General features: G+C 51.9%; 2 protein-coding genes and 1 pseudogene across 2 annotated transcripts; 1 reads left to right on the top strand and 2 right to left on the bottom strand.

Moving 5' to 3' along the window:
- The first annotated feature begins 2801 nt into the window (after positions 1–2801).
- On the top strand, positions 2802–4517 carry CLDN4 (claudin 4). The gene has a single exon (XM_020896819.2). It carries the CDS (start codon positions 3068–3070, stop codon positions 3695–3697), a length of 630 nt encoding a protein of 209 aa, XP_020752478.1. The 5' UTR covers positions 2802–3067; the 3' UTR covers positions 3698–4517.
- Positions 4518–5377: 860 nt separating this feature from the next.
- METTL27 (methyltransferase like 27) lies at positions 5378–9812 on the bottom strand. Its single transcript, XM_020896820.2, is given in 7 exon segments — positions 5378–5656; positions 5658–5787; positions 7906–7998; positions 8353–8488; positions 8701–8829; positions 9352–9472; positions 9773–9812. Coding segments are annotated over 6 exon segments (810 nt in total). The 5' UTR covers positions 9469–9472; positions 9773–9812; the 3' UTR covers positions 5378–5451.
- A 7169-nt stretch (positions 9813–16981) lies between these two features.
- On the bottom strand, positions 16982–18012 carry LOC110139195 (cytochrome c oxidase subunit NDUFA4 pseudogene; annotated as a pseudogene).
- Positions 18013–23730: the final 5718 nt, after the last annotated feature.

The raw sequence follows: 23730 nt of genomic DNA, 5'->3' as shown, positions 1-23730 counted from the left end.
CCTCTGATGTGCTTGGCTGAGCTGGGTAGGGAAGGACAGCTTCTTTGTCACTTCTGTTGGGCCACACGTAGAAAGTTCTAGGGCCTGTGTTCTTCCCCACCCCCACTCTTGCTTCTCCAAGTGCCAGCTGACGGCGTCCCAGAACAAGAGCCGGAAGTTGGCGGGGCCGACGTGGGGTGAATGAAGTTCTGGCCATCTGGCCAATTCACTCCTGTAGGCAGAAACCTTACAGAAGGGCTGGGATGATTGACACGCCCCATGTTGGGCAAGCCCTCCCCCTCCCCAGCCCTCTTTGGGCCTCAGTTTACCCGTCTGTGCAGAGGCAGTAAGAGTCCTTGCCCGGCTCACGGACGGGCAGGCTGTGATGAGGTCATCCCAGAGAAGCACTTATCGTGCATCTCAAAAGGTAGTTATCTCTGTTGCTCAGTCCACAGCCTATTTGCGTGCTGTTCCTCAAAGCCTTGTAAGGAAAACGCCAGGAAGGCGTGGTCCTGGCAGAAACCATCCCTGTTTGTGTTGCTGTGTGTGCTTGGGGTGGGGGAGGGGAACCGGAACAATGCCTTCTGCCTTACTGAGCACCCAGTACGTGTCAAACTGGGCACTGAGCTCTGAGGTTGAATATCCTCAGGAGCCCCCAGCATCGTCCATCCCCAGGCCTGAGGCCCTGGGGCGGTGGCTGGGTGTCTAATCCGACCCAGACAGTGTTCCTTGAGCTTCCTGAAAGAGAGCTTGCGTGACTTGGGTAGAAGCCTTCTGTGAGTTATCTGAAGCGTGCTGATGGCCCCTGGAGCCCCCAGCCTTGTAGGGGAGACCAAAGTGTTTACAGTCCACCACAGTACAGGACTTCAGCTTCTCCATCAACCTAGCTGATCCCCGCCAGGCCTGTGGTTCCACGGGCCATGAGCATGCTTCAGATAGCTAAGATAGCTAACAGAAGGTTTCCACCCAAGTCACGCAAGCTCTCTTTCAGGAAGCTCAAGGAACACTGTCTGGGTCGGATTAGACACCCAGCCACCGCCCCAGGGCGTCAGGCATGGGGCTGGACGATGCTGGGGGCTCGGGGACTCATGGGGGCCCTGGCCCCTGGGATGAGCTCCCCAGCATGTGGGGAGCTCTGCAGCATGTGGCTCACGTGGGGTTCCCTTGATCCAGCCAGGATGAGCCCGGCCACTGTCTCTCACTTCCATAATGGCTGCTTCTTTAGGTTCCCAAAGTCCTCTGCCCTCAATCAGGTCCTTCCTGGTCCTCTGCCTGCTCTCATCTTCATTCTGTTTCCAGAGATTCCCCCTTCTTTTATTTATTCATTTATTTTTTTTTATGTGGACCATTTTAAAAGTCTTTGTTGAATTCGTTACAATACTGCTCCTGTTTAAAGTTTTGGTTTTCTGGCCCAGGAGGCATGTGGGGTCTTAGCTCCCTGACCAGGGATCAAACAGGCACCCCCTGTGTTGGGAAGCGAAGTCTTAACCACTGGACCACCGGAGAAGTCCCCCAGAGAGCCGCTCAGCCCCCATCCACTGCCTCGGTACACAGCCCAGGGCTCTGCGGTGCCCCAGGCAGAAATTTCTGGCTCTTCGCTCCGGCCCCTCCCCCACTCCCCCTGTCTCTGGTCAGACTGGATTCCTCTGAATCCGTTCTGGTTCCCAGAACTAGCTGCATTTCCCCACCTCGGGCACCTTTGTCCTCACTGTTCCCTCTCTCTGTTCTCCTTCATCTAGTTCGGCTGCCTAACCCAACTCTAGGGGTCCCCTCCGGGGAGATTTCTGTCCTCAGAGTCCTCAGCTGCACAACCCAAGAATTCAGTGCTCCCTAGAGTTGTGCCAGGCAGCTCCCCCTCCCAATCAGGCCCCCTCCCCGGCAACCCCACCTCCAACTCCATCTGATTTAACCCTCCCCTTCGAAGTCTCGTGGGACTTTGCTCCCATTCTGGCTTTATCGGAGGACCGCTCTGTGTATCTTCCCTAAGTAAACACCTGTTTGTTGGGCTGAAGTCCCCACGGTCTGACCCATGGCTTTCTCTTGCTGACTTCCCCCACCAGCTAGCTCTGGCCAAGCCAACTGAGCTCCAGCAGCAACTGGCTGAAACTTCTGAGCAGGCTTCCTCCTCTCTTTGGCCAAAAAGGTGTCACCTCCAACACCCATCCTCTGCAGGGTTGGGAACCCAGGTGATGGTGAGAGAGGAGGAGGGCAGGTGAGGGATCCAGGAGTCCGAGCCCCCCACCCCAGCCCCTTGCTCCTTAAAACTGGCCCTCACCAGGCCAATGTCTAGACCTCAGGTGAGGATGGTGGCTGGTGAGACTCTTAGCTATTAACAATTATCAGGCCAGTGATGAAGCTGATACAGACTCTGCCAACAGTAATCAAGGTGGGGCTGCTCTTGGGCAGTTCCAGGACTCTATCCTCAGACCCTCTCCCTGAGTGTGGTCACACAATCCCCCACTCCCACCCTGTCCATCCATCCAAGCCTGGAATGAGGGAGCCCTGGGACGTGGGGACCCTTCTCTTCAGGTCCCCAGACTGGGCTGGGCCTGACTCCTCCTCCCGCCCCTCAGGGATGTCCAGGTGCTTTGGAGGCTGTGACTCAGTGTCTGTCTCCTGGGTGACCTCAGCAGGGGCCTGGGGGCAGGGGGAAAGGGCAGTTTCCTCTGAGACTGGATCGTGACTCAGGGGCCCAGGGCTGGGACCTGAAAGTCCCTTTGTTGGCAGGCTCAGGAATCTAGAGGAACTGGTCAGGGGGCGGCTCCAGGGACTGAAACCCCTCCCTCGGCCCCCGCCCCTCCCGCGGAGCACCATATAACCGCTCCAGTCTTGAGCCCGCGAGCCTGTGGCTGCAGTCGGGCAGGAAGGAAGCTGGTTGGGTCACACTCGCTGGGTTTGTGCCTCTGACTCTCTCGGGAGAGACGTCTGAAGCGGCTCCAACTGGCTTTGCCCCCGGACTCCCTCCCGGTGAAAGGCCTTGCTGCGCAGTAGCCGTCCGCGGCTCTTGGACTCCTACAGCCTCCAGGGCAGGATCCGCAGCGCCTTTCCAGGTGCCAGACGCGCCCCGCCTCCTCGCAGACGCTGAGCCATGGCTTCCATGGGGCTGCAGGTAATGGGCATCGCGCTGGCCGTGCTGGGCTGGCTGGGCGCCATCCTGAGCTGCGCGCTGCCCATGTGGCGCGTGACGGCCTTCATCGGCAGCAACATCGTCACGTCGCAGACCATCTGGGAGGGCCTGTGGATGAACTGCGTGGTGCAGAGCACCGGCCAGATGCAGTGCAAGGTGTACGACTCGCTGCTGGCGCTGCCGCAGGACCTGCAGGCGGCCCGCGCCCTCATCGTCATCTGTATCATCCTGGCCGTGTTTGGCGTGCTGTTGTCGGTGGTGGGAGGCAAGTGCACCAACTGCGTGGATGATGAGAGCTCCAAGGCCAAGATCATGATTGTGGCCGGCGTGGTGTTCCTGCTGGCCGGTCTGCTGGTGATGGTGCCCGTATCCTGGACGGCTCACAACATCATCCGCGACTTCTACAACCCTCTGGTGGCTTCCGGCCTGAAGCGGGAGATGGGGGCCTCGCTCTACGTGGGCTGGGCCGCCGCTGGCTTGCTGATGCTTGGCGGGGCCCTGCTCTGCTTCAACTGCCCGCGCCGCAACGACAAGCCCTACTCCGCTAAGTACTCCGCCGCCCGCTCCGCCCCAGCCAGCAACTACGTCTAAGGCGCTACTGTTGACTCTTCTTTTTTTTCCTTTCGCCTTTGTTTCTCCATGGACTGAGCTCACTGCAATCTGTGACCCTGGGCGGATGGCCTGGCCATGGTTGGCAGGGGACCGGGTCAGCAGCCCCCAGAGCCTCCTGGCCCTCTCGGACACTTTCTCAAGGCCACCTCCGACACCAGCAAGGAGGAATGGAAAGAGACTCCTGGGCCACCCTCCTCTGAATGGCTGTGGATACAGGGGGCTGGCTCCTGCTGGCCAGGACAGTTCAGCCCTGACTCTGCTCGGGCTCTGCCTCTGAGTGGGTGCTCAGCAGACCATGGGGACTGCGTCGACCACCGTCCCCCTTCTTCCGTCCTCTCTACTCCCCTCTGCCAGCATTCTGGGCCAGTGAGCACTTAGGCTGGGTCTTGCCCATAGAAACCCGGGGCCATGAGTATGGCCGCCTTGCTCACCTACCTGCCCTTGGAGCTTAGTTGCAGAGTGGACAGACAGGTTTAGGGGGGAGGGGCGGAGGTGCTACAAACTGGTTTGGGTAGTGGTGGGGGAGGAGGTCATAGAGATGGCCCAAGCTGCCTGCACCCCTTCCAGCCCCCGACCAGGGCCCCTGGCCCCTTGACCCTGGTCATCTCTGGATCCTCCACCCCTGCCAAGGTCATTGGCAGCCTGGAGAGAGCAGGGGGATCACTCTTTCTCTGACCCTCATCCCAGGAAGTCCTGGGGCTCTCCCCTGCCTCCTACGTGGTTTCTGTTTTGTAATTTAAGCTATTTGTCACGGTAATTGCTATTATTTTCTACAATAAATGGGACCTGTGCACAGGAATTTTCTCTATTGATCTGATTTCAGTTGTGGACATGGGGCGGGGTGGGGGGGGTTGGAGGCCTGGGCAGGGGGTTGGTAAGGGGCAGGACCCCCATGGAGTGGCGGGGATGGGAAGACTTAACAAAACTGATATTGGGGAACTGTGAGACATGGAAACTGGCCCTGACCTTTGTAGCCACCTTGCTCAAGCCCTCTGTTTGTCAGTGTAAAGCCCAGGATCCTTGTGAAGTGCTGGGGACCCTAGAAGGGAGGACAGAGGAGAACAGCCAGCCCTGGGGGATGGGCCACCTGCCCCCTCCCACTTTTGTTCCAGGTTGTCTGGGCAGCCAGGCTGGTCAGCTCACCCCCCAGATCTTTTCTCCCAGCCTGTGCTCAGGCTGTCCCTGCCCTCAGCCTGGAATGTCTTTTTTCCCTCCTCCACCCTCTGAACCCTGTTAGTCCTGAAGGCCCGGCTCCGCGCCTCCTGCTCCGTGAAGCCTTCCCATGGCTCCTGTGTGGAGGAGTTATCATCAGCCCTGGGCACATCCCCACCAGCGCTGGTGCTGACTAGTCACCCAGGCCCTTTCACCTGCTGGGCTCTGGGGCAGCCTCCAAGCGACACCCTGAGATTCTCTGCTCCGCATTCCGATCCCTTTAGAGATGAGGAAACCGAACCCAGGACACGTGAAAGTGTTTGGCCAGATGTGTGAGCATGGGTTCCTGATCTGCGGGTTAGAGGGAGGGGGCCCTCCACCCTGGGAGGAGTCGGGGAGTCACATCTGTGGCCCTAGCGTGCCAAGGCCCAGGGGCAGCCGGGGTGGTGGCCCTCTTTGTCCTGTTTCTTCCCTCTGTCTCTGGATGAGAAAACCACAGCGCCGGAGTTCTGATGTCCACTTCGGGTCTCATTTAATAGGCACAGCTCTCCTGGGGGCAGGGGTGACTCACTGGCTTCATTTTACAGGCAAAGCAGAGGAGGCCCGAGGTTGGGCCTGGCTGAGGCCACAGGAGGGTCGGAGGCTGGCTGGGGCCTAGGCACTAGGCCTCCCTCCCGCAGCCTGGGCTGCCGCCTGCTTCCGGTACAGGTAGATGATGCCAGAGATGAAGCCGTCGCTGTCGGAGGTGCCAGGCCCCACCTCGAGCTCGGAGGTGGCCAGTTCCCACCGGTCTACAGGCCGGGCCACCAGGCGTTCCCATGCCCCGGCCTGCTCCAGCCTGTCCAGGGTGGCCTCCAGCGCCTCTTTGTATCGAAGGTTGGATGGGTTGGTCCTGGTGGTCAGACAAACCAGCCCACCTGGAGAGGGACGGGAGAGGAGCAGGTGAGTGGGGGGACAGGGAAGTTGGTCCCCTTCCCACTCACATCCTCACAGGCGGAAGTCCTCCCAGCTTTGAACCCAGGCCAGCTGTTTCCCATCTCCAAGCCTCTGGGGCTCGCTGACCCCTCCCTCAGGCATATAGCCTCTGCTCCTCCAGCTTGATGGCCTCCTATGCACCCTTCAAGGCTCAAGCATCCTTTCCGCTGGGAATTCTTGGCTGAATCCCCTTGACAGAGGGGGCTACCTTCTCCCTGCTCACCCAGTCTGTCTGCTGGAGGGTGTGGTTAGGTCTGAACGCTAACGGGCTTTGGACCTAGAGCAAGTCCCCTCACCTCCTGGCCTCTCAGTTTTCCAGCTTACAACGCGAGGAAGATTACCGTCTCACAGGAAGCCCAGCACACTCAGTAAGCACTGGCTGAATGAATGAGTGACCTCGTCCCTCCAGGTCTTCTCTAGGCACCTACTGTGTGCCCAGCACGGGCTCAGATATACTTAGAAGAGACGGGTCTGGAAGGCTTCCTGGAGGAGGAGGTAAGGAGAAGCAGGGTGCTACTGGGGGAGGGGGGGGGCTTTGTAGAGGAAAGGCTCTGAAGCAGGAGAGCCTGTGGGCAGGCAGACTGGCCAGCTGAGGGGTCTGGCAAGCCCAGGCTGGGCGAGGTGGCCTGGTCTCCTTACTGATTCAGGTGATGGAAGTTTCCTGTCCCTCTGAGCCTGATCACTACCTCTCTACACAATGTCCTTGCATCCGTCAGCCTCTGTGGTTCCCTGAGGGTGAAGCCTGTCCGGACCTGCCCTGACTTAACCACAGCCCCTGCTGGGCCCTGAGGGCAGTGAAGCGGGGCAGGAGTAGATGAGGTCTTGCTGGGATGGGGCACCTTCAGGGCTTCCAGATCCTGTGCTTCGACCGGGTCTGAACCTCACAGTGCTCATACTTCACCACTCTCCTTTCCGCCTGGGACTTCGCTTAGACTGTGAGCCTGCGTGTCACCCCGACATGCCAGAAGTGGGAGATGCCTCGCTTCCCTGAATTCTTGGAGGACTGAACACCCACATTCCTGGGGCCCACCTCCGGCCTGTTGTTTTTCCCCTGGCCCCTTCCCAGGGTGTGTGGGGTGCGTGTATACCTTCTCCCCAGTCCAGAGGCTCCCATGGGGTAAGGCACACAGTAGGAACACAGTAACCACAATTCCCACCTGCACCTCAGCCCCGTGTGTGGAGTTTATAGAAAAGTGCTTATATCTATCAGCTCCATTTCACAAATAAGGAAACTGGGGCTGCGAAAGTGAAAGACACTCCTCTAATGGCTGGCCCTGAGTTAGTGGGGAAGCTGTAAGATGAGGGAACTGAACTGAGCCCCTGCTATGTGCCAGGATTGAAATACAGGCCTTATAGACACTGAGTGAGCAAGTGAAAGTCATTCAGTCATGTCCAGCTCGTTGCGATTCCATGGACTATAGCCTGCCAAGCTCCTCTGTCCATGGAATTCTCCAGGCAAGAATACTGGAGTAGGTAGTTAGTTATTCCCTTCTCCAGGGGATTGTCCCGACCCAGGGATCGAACCCAGGTCTCCCGCATTGCAGGCAGATTCTTTTGTCTCAGTCTGAGCCACCAGGGAAGCCCTGATAGACACTGCTGCTGCTGCTGCTGCTGCTAAGTCGCTTCAGTCGTGTCCGACTCTGCGCAACCCCGTAGACGGCAGCCCACCAGGCTCCCCCGTCCCTGGGATTCTCCAGGCAAGAACACCGGAGTGGGTTGCCATTTCCTTCTCCAATTGATAGACACTACTTCACCCAATTCTCACTGCAACGCTTGTGGGGAAGGGACTGTGCCACTCTGCTTATTGGTGAGGATACAGAGGCCAAAAAGGAGTGGAGCTGTTTCCAGTTTCCCCGTGGCTGAGAGGCAAGCTGACTACCTGGGTCTGTTGATGGTGGCAGCTGAGGCCGAGCCTGGGCTGGAAGCTGGTGGCTGAGATACTAGACTGTGTGACCCCAGGCACACCCCACACCTCGCTTGGCCTGAGGGGTTCTGAGGCTTGTGTCTATGCATGTGGAGGGAAGGTGTGCGTGGGTGTGGTTGGACGGGCTGCTTCTCACCTGACTTGGTAACTCGCAGGAGCTCAGGTATTGCGCTGCAGGGCACCTGGCCATCACTGAGGGCACCCACCATCAGCACCGCGTCGAAGGTCCCTGTGTGGGGGTGCGGATATGGTGTGGTGGTTTGTCTTCAGTGTGGCCTCTGACCACCCTGAAGGACGGTGTTCATGGTGGGGACTGGGGAGGGACCAGGCCTGCTGCTGGGGTCTGCAGGACCATGATCCCCTGGGCCATATGGCAGCTGTGGCCCAGTCCTGGACTGAGATCAGGTCATGGGATGGAAGTTTCAGGAAAAGCATCTCAGTGAGAGATTGAGGGGCTCGGAGTGTGTGTGTGTGTGGGGGGGGGGGCTTGGGGAGGGCTAGGCAAGGGGGATGGCATCTTGGCAAAAGGAAGGGGCTCTGTCAGAGGGTGGGCCTTGGGCTGTCAAGGTGGGAGGGGAAGTACCTTCAGCACTGGGTAGTGGCTCCTGGCCCAGGGTGCAGAGGCTGAGGCACTGGTAGAGGCCGCGGGCCCGGGCCTGATCCAACATCCCTGGGCTTCCATCCACCCCATGCAGCTGGCTGAAGCCCCGAGCCTGCAGCTGGGGTGGGGGGACCCACTCACAGTTCCCACCTGCCACCTCCCAGGTGGGTCCCCGCACCTCGGGGAGGACAGTGGGCCCCACGGTGGATGTGGTCCCAGTGTCTGGAAACAGTGAGTCTGAGCAGGCGAGCGGGGATCTGGGGCTAGGGTAGTAGGAATTTTGAGCAAGTAGGGGCTGACGGGAGGGCAGGGGGTCTGGGGTGGCCTCACCTCTGCAGCCACGAGGCCAGTCCCACAGGCCACGTCCAGGATCAGGGCAGTGTGGGGTGGATCCGGAAGGGCTTGGGTGAGGCAGTCGACTGCGAGGCGGGGAGCGCAGTACTGCAGGGCAGCCACATCCTGGGGACAGAATGCTGAGCCAACCACCACCCCATGCTCCGGCATTTAGGGGCGCTTCTTGTGGGGTAGAGCCAGCCAAGCCAAGCTGTATGTGTGTGCTGGGGGCCCAGGATCTGCTGGAACTACAGTGAGGGGAGACCCAGGTGTGAGGTGCTTTTCTCTGCCAACGGGCTTTTTCTATGGGCCTTGGTATCGCCCTCTGCTTAGTTCATTGTGACCCCTCACAGCACCTCTTCCAGGCAGCTCCTCTGCCTGGACTCCTGTACCTGAGTGAGGAGGTCTTGGCCCCCAATCTCTAGGGGCTGCCAATCTGGAAGAGGGTCAGAGGGCAGGGCCACTGTGGTGGGGCTGAAGAAGAGTTGGATGGAGAGCAGACAGGACTGGAGGTTGCACCCAGGTCTTACTTCACTCTCACATTCATCTCCCTGGGATGATGCTAGGCTTACTATTCCAGCTTTACAGACAGGACAATTGAGGCCAGGTGAGCGGAGGAGGGCAGAGGTGAGGACCTGGCCGGTTTACCTGGTCATAGTTCGGAGCCCATTGGTCATAGAAGTGAAGCTTGTGGGCCAGATCAGTGATGCCATGCGAAGCCCCAACCAGCGCACACACCTCGGACAGGCTCCTGCCCTCCGCCATCCTGCTGTGGGGACATGGCCCACCTCAAGCTCTAACCCCCCTCCCACCCTCGTGCGGAGCAGAGGAGGCTGTCAGGATGCGGCCTCTGCGCGCCTCTGCCCGGGGAACAATGCAATCCCATTTCACAGGAGGGAACCCTGAGCACAGAAAGTGCGAGGCTGGACACCTGGGGGCTCAGGGCTGCGGAAGGGGTGTTTCCCGCGGTGAGGGGCAGGGGGAGGACCTGCCCTCGTCTCCCAATCGGCTTTGGTGAGAGGGATTCCAGGGTAGAAGGGCCCTTAAGACCTAGGTGGTCAGAACTCACCGCAATCTGACCCGCCGGGGAGGTGGGTGGGCTCCGGAACTCTGGGCGGGGCCTGTACTGAGAGCCTGGCCCCGCCCCCATCTCGCTCAATGATTGGTTTTCCGCTAAGAGAAAATGCCCAATCAGAGCAAAGCACTAGCAACCCGTCCCTCCACCACCAACCAATGAATTCAAAGTTCTTGGGAACGCCTTCAGCCTGGAAAGATCCCAGAATCTTCAGAGACGCTTTGAAAGGTATCTCGGTGGAGGAAAATTTCTTTTTCCTCCCGGCTCCAGACGTCCTTTATGCTTCCCCAAAGCATCAGCTTTTAGGCAGTAGGAGCCTTAGAATTCCAGAGGGACAAAGAGGGACGTAGGATCAGCCTTCATTTTTAGAATAATCACCAAGATCCCTGAGAGGCTGCCCAGTAGAACTGTTGACGGCATTGTTTTATAATAGACGCTGTTCAAATGGCTGTTGAGCACTTAAAATGTGTCTAGTGCTGCTGAAGCCAAACAACTCAGATTGGGACTCGAACCCAGTTGTGCTTCAGATGGGACATGAACCCACAATTTCTGGCTGTGGAGCAGGCTCCAAACACCAGAGAAGACTGAGTCTGTAGATGGAGGAATCTGGGCCCTAGATTGTGTGGGGGCAGTGCCCTCTCTACTAACCTGCATTGCACTGTAACACGAAAAATAAATAAATAAATAAATATGAAAGAAATGGCAACCCACTCTAGTATTCTTGCCTGGGAAATCCCATGGACAGAGGAGCCTGGCAAGCTACAGTCCAAGGGGTCACAGGAGTTGGACACGACTTAGTGACTAAACAATAATAATATACATATGCTCTTTTTCATATGCTTTTTCATTATAGTTCACCAAAGGATATTGAATATAGTTCCCTGTGCTATACAGTAAGACCTTGTTGTTCATCCATTCTATATAGAGTAGATTGCATCTACAAATTCCAGCCTCTGCCTTGGCGACCACAAGTCTGTTCTGCATGTCTGTTTCTGTTTTGTAGATAAGTTAATCGATGTCATATTTTAGATTCTACATACAGGTGATGTCGTATGGTATTTGTCTTTTCCCTAATGAAACAGAAGGGAAAGGGGGCAGGGCACAACTTTTAAAAGAATGACATAGCCGTTGAGGGTATGACAAACTGGTTAGAACCCACTAGGTCTAAGATGGCAGAAGATTCAACTTCCAGCAGACCGTGAGGCTCATTCCACGCTCATTGTCATTCACTGTTATTGTTCAGTTGCTCAGTTGTGTCTAACTCTTTGTGACCCCATAGACTGCAGCACACAAGGCGTTCCTATCCTTCACCATCTCCAGGAGTTTGCTCCAACTCATGTCCATTGAGTCGGTGATGCCATCCAACCACCTCATCCTCAAACCCAGTTGTGCCTCACAGGGGACTTGAACCCAGCTGTGCTTCAGATGGGACATGAACCCACAATGAATTGTGTAACCCGTTAGCATACACTATATGACACACCCATCAGTGAGATGACAGGTATGAGGCTGACCATAAAAGGCCAAAAATGGACAGTGGCTGGATTCCTGGAAATCTCTTCCCCTTATCCAAATAGTTGAAATAATCTTCCCACTCTTTAGCCTATGAAGTTACCTAGCCCGTAAGAACTAACCACCCCATGTGTCAGGGCCTCTTGCCTTCTGAAATGGCAAACACTCTGTGGAGTGTGTTTCTCTCTAAATGTTGGGTTGGCCAGAAGGTTTGTTCATTTTTTTTCCAGAATAGTGCTTAGTTGTCTTTAACGTCATACGAAACAGTTTTGTTAGACTGTGACAGCTGCTGTATCAGTGTGTATTAAAAAACATCAAAATTGGTGAATTTTTGTGTAGCCATTTTAATATTGAAGATGGAAGAAAAAAGTCACATTTTCTTCATATAATGCTATATTATTTCAAGAAGTGTAAAAATACAATTGAAATGCAAAAAAAAAAAAGATTTATGCAGTGTATGGAGAAGTTGTTGTGACCAATCAAACGTGTCAAAAGTGATGGTGAAGTTTCGTGTTAGAGATTTTTTTTTGCTGGGTGATGCTCCACAGTCAGGTAGACTGGTTTAAGTTAATAGCAATCAGTTGAGATATTGAGAACAATCAACATTATACCACGTGGGAGATAGCCAACATACTCAAAATATCCAAATTAAGCTTTGAAAATCATTTATACCAGCTTGGTTATGTTAATCACTTAGATGTTTAGGTTCCACATAAGTTACTTGAAAGAAAAATACTCTCTTGACCATATTTCCACATGTGATTCTCTACTGAAACATAATGAAACCTTCTGTTTTTAAAGCAAATTATGATGGGCAATGAAAAGTGTATACTGTATAATAATGTGGATGGAAGAGATTGTAGGGCAAGTGAAATGGACCACCACCAACCATACCAAAGCCCAGTCTTCATTCAAAGAAGGGGATGTTGTATGTATGTTGGGACTGGAAGGGAACTCCTTCTGGAAAAATCAAGGAATTACTTTCAACAAGTACTGCTCTCAGACCAATTGAGAGCAGCACTCAGTGAAAAACATCCAGAATTAGTCAATAGAAAACATAATCTTCCATTAGGATAAGGCAAGACCACATGTTTCTTTGATGACCAGGCAAAAACCATTACATTTTGGCTGGTAAGTTCTGATTCATCTGCTGTATTTGCCAAACATTGCACCTTTGGATGTCCATTTATTTTAGTCTTTACAAAATTATCTTAAATTTTTTTTAAAGTCTTTATTGAATTTGTTACAATATATATATATATATATTTTTTTGTCATGAGACATGTAGGATCTTAGCCCCTCAGCCAGGATTGAACCCGCAGCCCCTACACTGGAAAGCAAAGTCTTAACCACTGGACCACCAGGGAAGTCCCTACAAAATTCTGTTAATGGAAAAAATTTCAATTCCCTGGAAGACTGTAAGAGTCACATGAAACAGTTTTTTTGCTCAAAAAGATAAAAAAGTTTTGGGAAGATAAAATGATGTAGTTGCCTGAAAAATGGCAGAAGGTAGTGGAACAAAATGGTGAGTGAATACATTGTTCAATAAAGCTCTTGGTGAAAACAAAAAATATGTCATTTATTTTTATTTAAAAAACAGAAGGTACTTTTTGGTCAGCCCAATAAATTCACTTCTTACCTATCACTTTGTCTCTCCCTGAATTCTTTCTGCAATTAGACATAAAGAACCTGAGCTTTATTAGGTCCTGAGACCAGGAGTGTGAACTCAACTAAAAGACAATGGTTTCTGGTTGAGTTTGAGTCCTGGGATGTAGTTATTTAAACCCCAATCTGAGAAGCAAGGTTTTATTAAGACTCAGAAAGAAACTTGGGGGCTGCCCTGGTGGTCCAGTGGTTAAGATGGTTAAGATCCTGTTTCCACAGCAGGGACACAGATTTGATCTCTGGTTGGGAAACTAAGATCTCACATGCCTCTTGATGTAGCAAAAAAACAACAAAAAAAAGAAACTTTGACCTTCCCCCTAACTGCCTAAAATATTTAGATAGGGCTATCGCCATAGATATCTGCAAAGAATGTGAGCTAGGTGTGGTGGGGGGAAATTCCAGGAAGCCTAGAGATCAGAGTCCTCTCTCTGCCCATTGTCTCTGCCTGGCCCAGCAAACATTTGTTTTCCAAACATGTACTTTTCTGTGATATCACTGGCCTTCTTCCTTTTTTCTTAAAATGCTTGTTTATTTATTTGGCTGTGTTGGGATCTTTATGTAGCACACCCTTTTTGTAGATTTTTTGTTGTGGTGCATGGGCTGTCCAGTGTGGCTCATAGGCTTAATTGCCCCTCAGCATTCGGGATCTTCATTTCCCAACCAGGGATCCAACCCAAGTCCTCTGCATTGGGAAGCAGATTCTTAATCACTGGACCACCAAGAAAGTCCTGCCTTCTTCCTTTGTGAAATTTCAGACCCCTGTCCCAACATCCTCCTTTATCTTTCGCTGATGATGGTATTTAAAGTGAGTGTTTCAGCCAATTCATTGAGTTACTCAGTTTTCCTGGGGTCTGTTCCATGAATGTTGTTTAGTCACTCAGTGACGTCTGACTCTTTGCTACCCCCATGGACTGTAGCCCGCCAGGCTCCTCTGTCCATGGGATTTCCCAGGCAAGAAAACTGGAGTGGGTTGCCATTTCCTTCTCTAGGGGACCCTCCCCACCCAGGGATCGAACTCACGTCTCCCGCCTTGGGAGGCAGAGTCTTCACCACTGGAGCCACCATTACATGGTATTAAACTTCTGTTTGATTTTCTCTTGTTAATCTCATGTCAATTTAAATCTTAGGTCAGCCAGGAGAACCTAGAAGGGTAGAGGAACATTTCTTCCTCCCCTGAAACAGAGTTCCCCTGCCAAGTTTATGATTAACCTCTATCCAAAACGTTGTTCTCTTTCTTGTCTCACACCCATTCCCCTCAGGATTGAGGAGTATCAAAGAAAAGCGGGGAATGAAACCCTCTTGAGTACAAAAGCCTGTGTTGCCAGGTTCCTGTTTATAGAAAATGGCTTTAGTCTCCTAGGGCTGCCCTGAGTTCCAAAGAGCAGGCACAGGCATTACTAACTAGGGAAATGAGGGAACGTGAAACAAAGGAAAAGCAGTTAAGCGAGAAAATAATGACAATAATTCAGCTATAAAACTGAGTCCTAGTTCCTCTTTAAGGGACATACGTAACCATCTGGCACGTATCTTGGAGCTGTTCTGCAGGAACTAAGGCCCCCACCCAGGTGGAGGATGGTGACTCCATGCTGAGACCAAAGGTAGATTGCAGATCGGTCAGTTGGAAACGGGGAGGTTCAGGATGGAGCTTGATGACATTCCTGGAACACCACCTCACCAACCAATCAGAAGAAAGTCATGCACTTTGCAGCCCTCTCCCCAGGTGTTGCCTTTAAGGACCCTTCCCCAAAAGCTATCAGGGAGTCTGGGTCTTTTGAGCACAAGCCGCCCATTCTTGGTGGGCTCTACAATAAATGCTATACTTTCCTTCACCACAACCCTGTGTCAGTACCTTGGCTTTGCTTCATTTGGGCCAGCAAGTCCAAGTTTGGTTTGGTAACACTCTGACACCAGTCTTCCTTCGGGGCTTAGTCGGTAAAGAGGCTGCCCCCAATGCGGAAGACCCGGGTTCAATCCCTGAGTGGGGAAGATCCCCTGGAGAAGGAAATGGCAACCCACTCCAATATTCTTGCCTGGAGAATTCCATGGACAAAGGAGCCTGGTGGGCTACAGTCCATGGGGTCAGAAAGAGTCGGACACAACTGAGTGACTAGCACTTTCACTTTCACTGACATCAGCCAAGATCCCAACCCTGACCTATCTTAGCCTAGAGCTGTACCGAGAACATGTGAACCTGCTGCAAATAATAGACCCCTGGGTGGCTCAGCTGGTAAAGAATCTGCCTGCAATGCGGGAGACCTGGGTTCGATCCCTGGGTTGGGAAGATCCCCTGGAGAAGGGTACAGCTACCCGCTCCAGTATTCTGGCCTGGAGAATTCCATGGACTGCTGTCCATGGGGTCGCGAAGAGTCGGACACAGCTGAGTGACTTTCATTTCCCTTCACTTCACTTGTGTACTTGTGGCTTAGAGAGAGAGGGATTTACAGGTCTCAGACAGGAAGCTGAGACTGAAAAGCATGCTGTGGGGCTCAGTTACACCATCAGGGACCCTGGTTTTTGCCCCCTTCTCTCTCTGCCTCCTTTTGTACGGAGGCCTTTGTCCTCATCTCCATTGCAGCAGCTACACCTCCCAATAGGACAAAGGGGAAAGGGCACAAAGCTAGGCCAGCTGAGTTTATTCTGTCACAAAAGTTTCTTAGAAGCCCCACCCCATGACTTCTATATCATCCTATTGGCCAGAATGGGTCACATGACCACCCCTGACTCATCACTGAGTGTGGGGGGGAGGTGGGGCGGAGATAGCGGCTAGATCAACCAGGTGACACCTGGGCCCCATCTCTGCAGCCTCACGTGCCATTTAGGCCCATAAATATTTACTGTGCACCTTCTGTTTGCCAGGTCCTGGGCAGGGCACTGGAGGCAGTCACAGAGATGAGTCAGATGTCGCCCCCACTCCGCCCTGTTCTGGTGGTCGGTGGTGAGGGTGGGGTGTCGTCTCCTGTCCCAGATCTGCTCACCCACCCCCTGCACGTCCAGGACCACTTTTGACTGGGGGTGGATGGGCGCTATGATGGAACGTCATTGTGGGGAGTGACCCTTCACGTAAGGTGGATGGCCCCGATAAAGGCAGCTTGGTTGGACCAACAGAGGGTGGCCTTGGGTTGTTCTAGGAGAAGCCCTGGTTGGGGGGAGGGTCCCTGGTGGGGGCTGTTCATCCCATCTGCCTTGTAGCCCCTCAGTGGTGTCCTGATCACCGACCTGCACAGTTTGTGGGTACCTGTATCTCTAAGACTCCTGCTGGAACAAGAGACTTGCCATGTGAGACATCGTAGGGGGTGGAGCTGGTGGTCTCTGGACACCACTCTGCTCCCTCCCCACCCAGGCATGGACCCCAGGCCTTACAGGCGTCTCTCCCCATAACCCACTCTATTTCTTCCCCTGTTTAGCCTCGGGCGGGGAGGCCTTTTCTCTGACAACACATTTTTGTCTCCTTTGATCGTTCCATCTCAAGTTTCTAGAACCTTTGCCCAAAACGATCTTTCCCGGGGCCATAGACACCACTAGAGAAAAGGGTCAGGTAACAGAAATCAGTTTTGGGGTGAGGAGGGGGTAGTAATGATCTCTGGTGCCCTTGGCCCGTAGCGGCTTGAGGCAGGATTTCTGGTTCCTAGCCAGAGACTGAAATCCCGCGGCGGCAGTGAGAGCGCTGAATCCAGGCCTGGTGGCCAGGTGGTCATGACAACGCCCATCAGATGTGTAGAAACGAATTTCCACATAGAAATGGAAAGTAGTGAAACAACTAAAGTGTTTATTAGGAGGAGAAAGGGTGCGTGTGGATAGACACACAGGTGTTAATCAGAGAGTTGTGCCCTCATGGTAGTTTGACTCACTTTCTTTTCTTTTCTTTTTTTTTTTTTAAGTTTCAGACTATTAATCAGTGTAAACCACAACACAGTACACCAACATGATTTCATGCATTTAGAGGGGAAATATTTCCTGGTTAAGTGGAAAATTGTGCGGATGGCTCCTGGAAGACCTTCATTCTGAGCAGTTTTATAGTGAAACGTTTCATTTAGAAGGCTTCTTCAGTTTGCTATAATCTGCATTCACAGAGTAACACTTGTACTGACCATCAGAACCCAGTTTGTTCCAATTGTTCAGGTGCTCAGTCGTATCCAACTCTTTGTGACCCCATGGACTGCAGCACACCAGGCTTCCCTGTCCTTCACCAACTCCTGGAGTTTGCACAAACTCATGTCTACCGAGTCAGAGATGCCATCCAACCATCTCATCCTCTGTTGTCCCCTTCTCCTCCTGCCCTCAATTTCTCCCAGCATCAGAGTCGGTCCAATGAGTCGGTCCTTCACATCAGGCGGCCAAACTATTGAAGCTTCAACTTCAGCATCAATCCTTCCAATGAATATTCAGGGTTGATTTCCATTAGGATGAACTGATTTGATCTCCTTGCTGACCAAGGGACTCTCAAGAGTCTTCTCCAACACCACAGTTTGAAAGCATCAGTTCTTCAGCGCTCAGCCTTCTTTGGGCTTCCCTAAGAGCTTAGTTGGTAAAGAATCCGCCTGAAATGTAGGTTCAATTCCTGGGTTGGGAAGATCCACTGGAGAAGGGATAGGCTGCCCACTCCAGTATTCTTGGGCTTCCCTTGTGGCTCAGCTGGTAAAGAATCTGCCTGCAATGCGGGAAACCTGGGTTTGATCCATGGGTTGGGAAGACTCCCTGGAGAAGAGAACAGATACCCACTCCAGTATTCTGGCCTGGAGAATTCTATGGACTCTATAATTCATGGGTTCTCAAAGAGTCGGACACGACTGAACAACTCTCACTTCAGCCTTCTTTATGGTCCAACTCTCAACATGTGCACATGACTACTGGAAAAACCATAGCTTTGACTAGACGGACCAGGGTTCCAGTTTGTTTTAGGTTTCTGGATTATTCTTCCTGTCCTAACTGACATCAGGATTGAACAAGGCCAGGTGCAAGATATACAGTGATGCTGCAGTACCTCCTGCTCCAATAAATATGAAGAAGGGGATCAAGCTAGGGTGCTTCTTGGCCTGACCAACGATCTGGCAGAGCATGGTTGCGAAAGAGGCCTCGAGTCCAAACGGAGAAAAAAATCTAACCCGCAAGGCCAGGGATTAAAGTTTCTACCTGAATCATTTTTTTTAAAAAAATATTTTTAATTGGAAGATAATTGCCTTACAGTATTGTGTTGGTTTCAACATCAACATGAATCAACCATAGGTTTACTCATGTCCCCTCCCACTTGAACCTCCCTCCCATCTCTCTCCCCATCCCACCCCTCTAGGCTGGGACTGAGCCCCGAGCCCTGGTTTGAGTTCCCTGAGACATACAGCAAATTCTCCCTGGCTCTCTATTTTACGTACGGTAATGTGTGTTTCCGTGGTACTGTCTCCATGCATCCCACCCTCTCCTCTGTGCCCCCGAGCTGTGTCCCTAAGCCTGTTCTCTGTGTCCGTGTGTCCATTACTGCTCTGCCGACAGGTTCATCCGTACCATCTTTCTAGATTCCATGTATATGCGCTAGTATACGATATTTGTCTTTCTCTTCCTGACTTACTTCACTCTGTATAAAGGCTCTAGGTTCATCCACCTCATTAGGACTGACTCAAATTCTGCCTGAATCACTTTCGGGGGCGGCGGGGGGGGGGGGGGGGCGTTTCTTCTGGGTTTCCCTTGGCAGATCATTTTGCTTTGCCAGGTTCTGAGGCTGTATTTGGTGTATATCTCAGGGTCCTTCCATCTGTGCATGCACATCTCTTAGTCAAGATGGATTCTAGCAAAAAAGAGCCTTACAGATAGGTTGACATCACTTACTATGAAGTGGTGCCCCCTCCCTTTTTGACCTTCAAGGAGCCTTTCTGCGCATGTGTAGTTAGGAAGGTCTCCTTGACCTCGAGAATGAGAAATATGTGGTCTCTGTGTCTTATCTGGGCAAGGCTCGGCTCTTCTCTGGCTCCTGCTATCTTGGATCATCTGTCCACAGGGCATGGCTGACCAGCCTGGGGTCCACGGACCTCCTGCCTCAGTAACAGCAGCTGCTCATCTTTCAAAGCTATCCTCCGATCTCAGATGTACAAGCCACAGGTCAGGGGTTGCTGGTGGAGCAGAAGAGAGGCCAGAGTCATCTGTAGCTAGAGGGAGTGGACCAGCGTGAGGGCATGATGAAGCAAGACCTGAAGATGAGCTCTAGGGGGAAAGGCACTACTTTTCGGGAGTGAGGCATGTGAGGCTGTGTGTGCGCATGCGTGATGCGTGAACATATGGAGGTCAGTTGGAATGGTACTTTTTTTTGGCTTTCTCATCAATTTTATTGGTAAAATTCACACACCGCCAGTTGGATGGTTTCTAGTCTATTCAAATCTACATAAGCATCAGCACAGTTAACTTAAGACCGTGCTCATCATCCAAACAGAAGCCCCAACCCTGCCAGCAGTCAATCCCCAACTCCAGCTGGGATGTTTCTGAATGCAACTGTCAAAACCACAAACCCGTGGGAGGTGGCCTAAGCAGTAGTTTGCTCTTTCCTCTGACAGGAAGTCCAGTGGTTAGCAAAACCAAAGCACAACTGATTTCTCCCAGGACTCAAAGTCCCTTCTCTGGTTTGCTGGTTTGTCCTATGCCTTTGCTCTGGGAGCCCCTTCTGGTCCCGACAGTGACAGCAGCTCAGGCAGTCCTGTGTCCTCACAGACAAAACCCCAAGGTGGGCTGCAGATGGCCTTGTCTCCTGGTCTCTCTCTTGTCCTTTGGGGGAAGATGTTTTCCCAGAAACCCCAGAGACCGGGAAAGCAAGGTCTGGTATTTCCAGGTTGGGGTGTGGGAGGCAAGCAGGGTCTCCAGCGGGGAGGAAGGGGAACGGCTGTTGGTCCAAGCTGCAGGGCCCCCTCCTTGATGTGGGAGCATTTGTGGGTGGAGCAGCTGCCATGTGCAGAACCCAGGCCCAGGTGAATGCGGTTACCAGGCTGCTGACTTGGTTTCTAACCTTGAATGAGCTGCAGGGAGTTACAGCCTCAGATCAGATCTGCATTTGACAAAGATGGTGAGAGTGGGGACTTCCCTGGTGGTACAGTGGCGAAGACTCTGCTCCCCAGGCAGGAGTCCCTGGGTTTGATCCCTGGTCAGGGTACCAGATCCTGCATGCCCAAGCCGAAACTACGAGTTCCCATGCAGCTAGTAAAGATCTTGCATGCCTCAACTAAGACCTGGTTCAGTCAAAAATAAAGATAGTGAGAGTGGACCCGGTGACTGCAAGGTCCCAAGCTGTTGCTATTATTTACGCAAGAGCTGGAATCTGAGCAGCGTCAGGGGCTGCCGTGGGGATTATAGGTTGTGGAGCTTGGAGAATGAGGGGAGGGGGATTATAGGTTGTGGAGCTTGGAGAATGAGGGGAGAGGAACATTCCTTCTCTGGGGCGTTCTCCTTCCCGAGAAGCTGCTTCTTTCGGTCTCCTTTCCTGCCTCCTCCTCCTCTCCCCTCATCCACCTGTAATAGGAGGGCTCCCCCAGGCTTGTCCTGGGCCCTCTTTCTCCTCCATCAACACCCACATCCTAGGTGGTCTCTCTCATCCAGTCTCATGGATTTAAATGCTATTTATACACCATGCGTGCGTGCTAAGTCTCCTCAGTTGTTTTCCAATTATTTATGACCTCATGGACTGTATCCTGCCAGGCGCCTCTGTCCATAGAGTTCTCCAAGCGGGAATATTGGAGGGGGTTGCCATGCCCTCCTCCAGGGGATCTTCCCGACCCCGGGATCGAACCCGCAGCTCTTGTGTCTCCTGCATTTGCGGGCGGGTTCTTTACCACTAGCACCACCTGGGAAGCCCCCAGTGGCTCTCAAATGGGTGGCTGGCTCTGACTCTTACCTGAACTCTGGACTTGTGTGCCTGACATCTCCCCTGGGAAGACACGGGCCTCTCCTGGGCCTCCTCCTCCCAAACCCTTCCCATCTTCACAGACGCCAGAACCACTAAGCAAGCAAAGACTCAGCCCAAATTTTCTCTCATCCCACATTCTGTCTGTGGGCAAATCCTGTGTCTGTTCCCTGCCTCCCCGGCCCCTCCCACCTTCCCCAGGTCCCTTTGGAGACCTCTAGACTGGCCTCCCTGCTGCCCCCTTGTCCCCATACCGAGTCCTCTTCCTTCACAGCAGCCAGAGGTCATATTATCATTTTTAACTTCTTATGGGAAATTTCAAACAGAAAAAAGGAGAGATTAAGACAATAATCTCTGTGTTTACCACTCAGTCTCAATCGTTAACAAAATATGCCCAACCAGAATGATGTCTTTACAGTATAAGTTTGGTGAATTTCCCCTCTTGCTTAACCTCAAATCAGATTCCTTACCAACCTCATCTTTAACCTTTTTCTTCCTCACTCTGCATCCTGGCCTCTGCTGATCCTGAAACATGGTACAGTGACCTCAGGGCCTTTGCACTGCTGTGTGTGTTGTGGTGTTTTTTTGGCCTGGATCACTCTTCTTTCAGATCTTTGCTTGCCTGGCTTGTTCTCAACCTCAAGGTATCCACCATTTGGAGTGCACAGATGTTAGTGCTTTGTCATTATATGCTTCTGAATATTTGAAAATAGAAAAAGAAGGATGCATTGCAGGTGAAGCTGAAGTTCTCTCTGAGTCTCACCCTCCTCCATCTGTTGCTCTAAGGAACCAGCTACCATCATGAATGGGCAAGGACCTTCTAGGTCTTTTTTTGGCCAGAACATGCAGCATGTGGGATCCTGGTTCCCTGACCAGGGAATGAACCTGAGCTCCGTGCTTCCAAGGCCTTAGAAGCATGGAGCTTAGCGCCTGGACCACCAGGGAAGTCCCTAGGTCTTGTTTTTTTTTTAAAAATATTTTCACTATACTTGTGTCCAGAACGGCATATAATACTGCTTAATGGGTTTGAAAAAATTATACACACGCTATCATTTCACAGCTGTTACTCTGTAACTTTCCCCTCTCACGTGACACTATGTTTTTCAGACCTGTCCATGCTGACGCATATAGGTCATTCATTTTAACCACTGCTTAGTCATCCCTGAGCCCGATATACCCAGTATATTTATTCATTTTCCTAGTGATGGAAAAAATGCTGCCACACACAGTCTCACACATGTTTTTTCATTCACAGATGAATGCTTCTGGAAGGCGTGCCTTTCAGGCTGGGGTGTGCAATTCTTGAGGGGGTGGTAAAAACAATCCAATCGGTTGTGAAATAGGATGGAGAGAAAACAAATGTGCAGTAAGGGTAATTACTGTTTTGGTAACTTCGCATTTCAGTTTCCCATGTCTGAGTAATGGGTGGTTTGGACAGGACCCTTCTCACCACTCTTGGAGTCTGAAAAACCAACAGAGAACTGTGGGGTCAGAGATGGGCAGGGTCCGATGCTCTGGTAGCCCCGTGAACTCATCCATGCCCGGTGTAGCGTCAGACTTTCTTTGTTTTTGCAAATGAGTTATGAGAGAGTATTCATTGTGGTTTTAATTTTACATTTCCCTCGCTTACTAACGAAGTCAAACATCTTTTCCTACATTCTTGGCTCTTTGATTTTTGTTTTTCTTTTGTGACTTGCCTTTGCCTAGGTGTTCGACTGAGTCACTTGATTTTATCTTACTGATGTGTAGGCGTTCCTTAGATATTCTGTGTATTCTGACTACTTGTCCTTGGACTGTTTCATGGGTTGCACACACTTCTTCCAGGCTTTGCTGCAGCTCTCTCTATGCCAGATCCAGCAACAAGAAGTTTATCAGCGACTTGGGCCAAGGCAGCGCCCAGGGCAGTGGGGAGGCATGGGCAGAAGCTGTATGCCCAGCCTAGTGGCTGCATAACTTCTTTCAAAATATGGCTTAAATGATCAAGTGAAGGGGCAGTGAGGAACATTTTTCTTTCTTTTAATAAAAATTGTATTTTTATTCTTTTTGTTCTTTTTGCTGCATCACATGGCTTGCAGGATCTCAGTTCACCAGGGATTGAACCCTGGGCCATGGCAGTGAAAGTACCTAGTCCTAACCACTAGACCACCAGGGAACTCCCTAAATTGTATACACTTAATGTTTACAGTTTGATGTTTTGGTATACATATACATTGTGAAACGATCGCCACAATCCAGCTAAACAACATTTCTGTCACCTCTACAGTTAGCGTGTGTTGAGAAGATGTAATTAAACCTAGCCCCTTAGCAAGTTTCAAGTACACAGTGCAGCATTGTCAGCTGTCACCTCCATGCTGTGGGTTAGATCTTTAAACCTTACTCATCTTGTATTGCTGAGACTTTGTACCCTTTGATACTGGAGCGGGTTGTCATTTCCTCCAACCCCAGCCTCTGGTCACCATCTTTGTACTTTATGTTTCAGCTTTGTTAGAATTCAGCTTTGTCAGATTCTACATGAACTGAGGTCATGCGGTACCTCTCTTTCTGTGTCTTGCTTATTTCTCTTAGAGAAGTGTCCTCCAGCTCCATCCATGTGGTCGCATCTCACATGTGGGAATGTAAATTAGCACAGCCATTCTGGAACACAGGATGGAGGTTCCTCAGAAAATTAAACTTAGAACTCCCTTAGGGTCCAGCAATCCCATTTCTGGGTACGGCTGCAAAGGAATCGGAATCAGGATTGTGAAGAGACCCATCTATACTCCCAAGTTCACTGCAGTGTTACTCACAGTAGAAATGGAAACACCCTAAGTGTCCTTTGATGAGTGTGTTTAGTCACTTCAGTCGTGTCTGACCCTTTCCCAGCCTATGGACTGGAGCCCACGAGGCTCCTCTATCCATGGGA

Source organism: Odocoileus virginianus, chromosome 33 (assembly GCF_023699985.2).
Source record: "Odocoileus virginianus isolate 20LAN1187 ecotype Illinois chromosome 33, Ovbor_1.2, whole genome shotgun sequence".
NCBI lineage: Eukaryota > Metazoa > Chordata > Mammalia > Artiodactyla > Cervidae > Odocoileus > Odocoileus virginianus.
The sequence above is the reverse complement of the archived record's forward strand: the minus strand, read 5'-3'. Positions and strand labels throughout refer to the sequence as shown.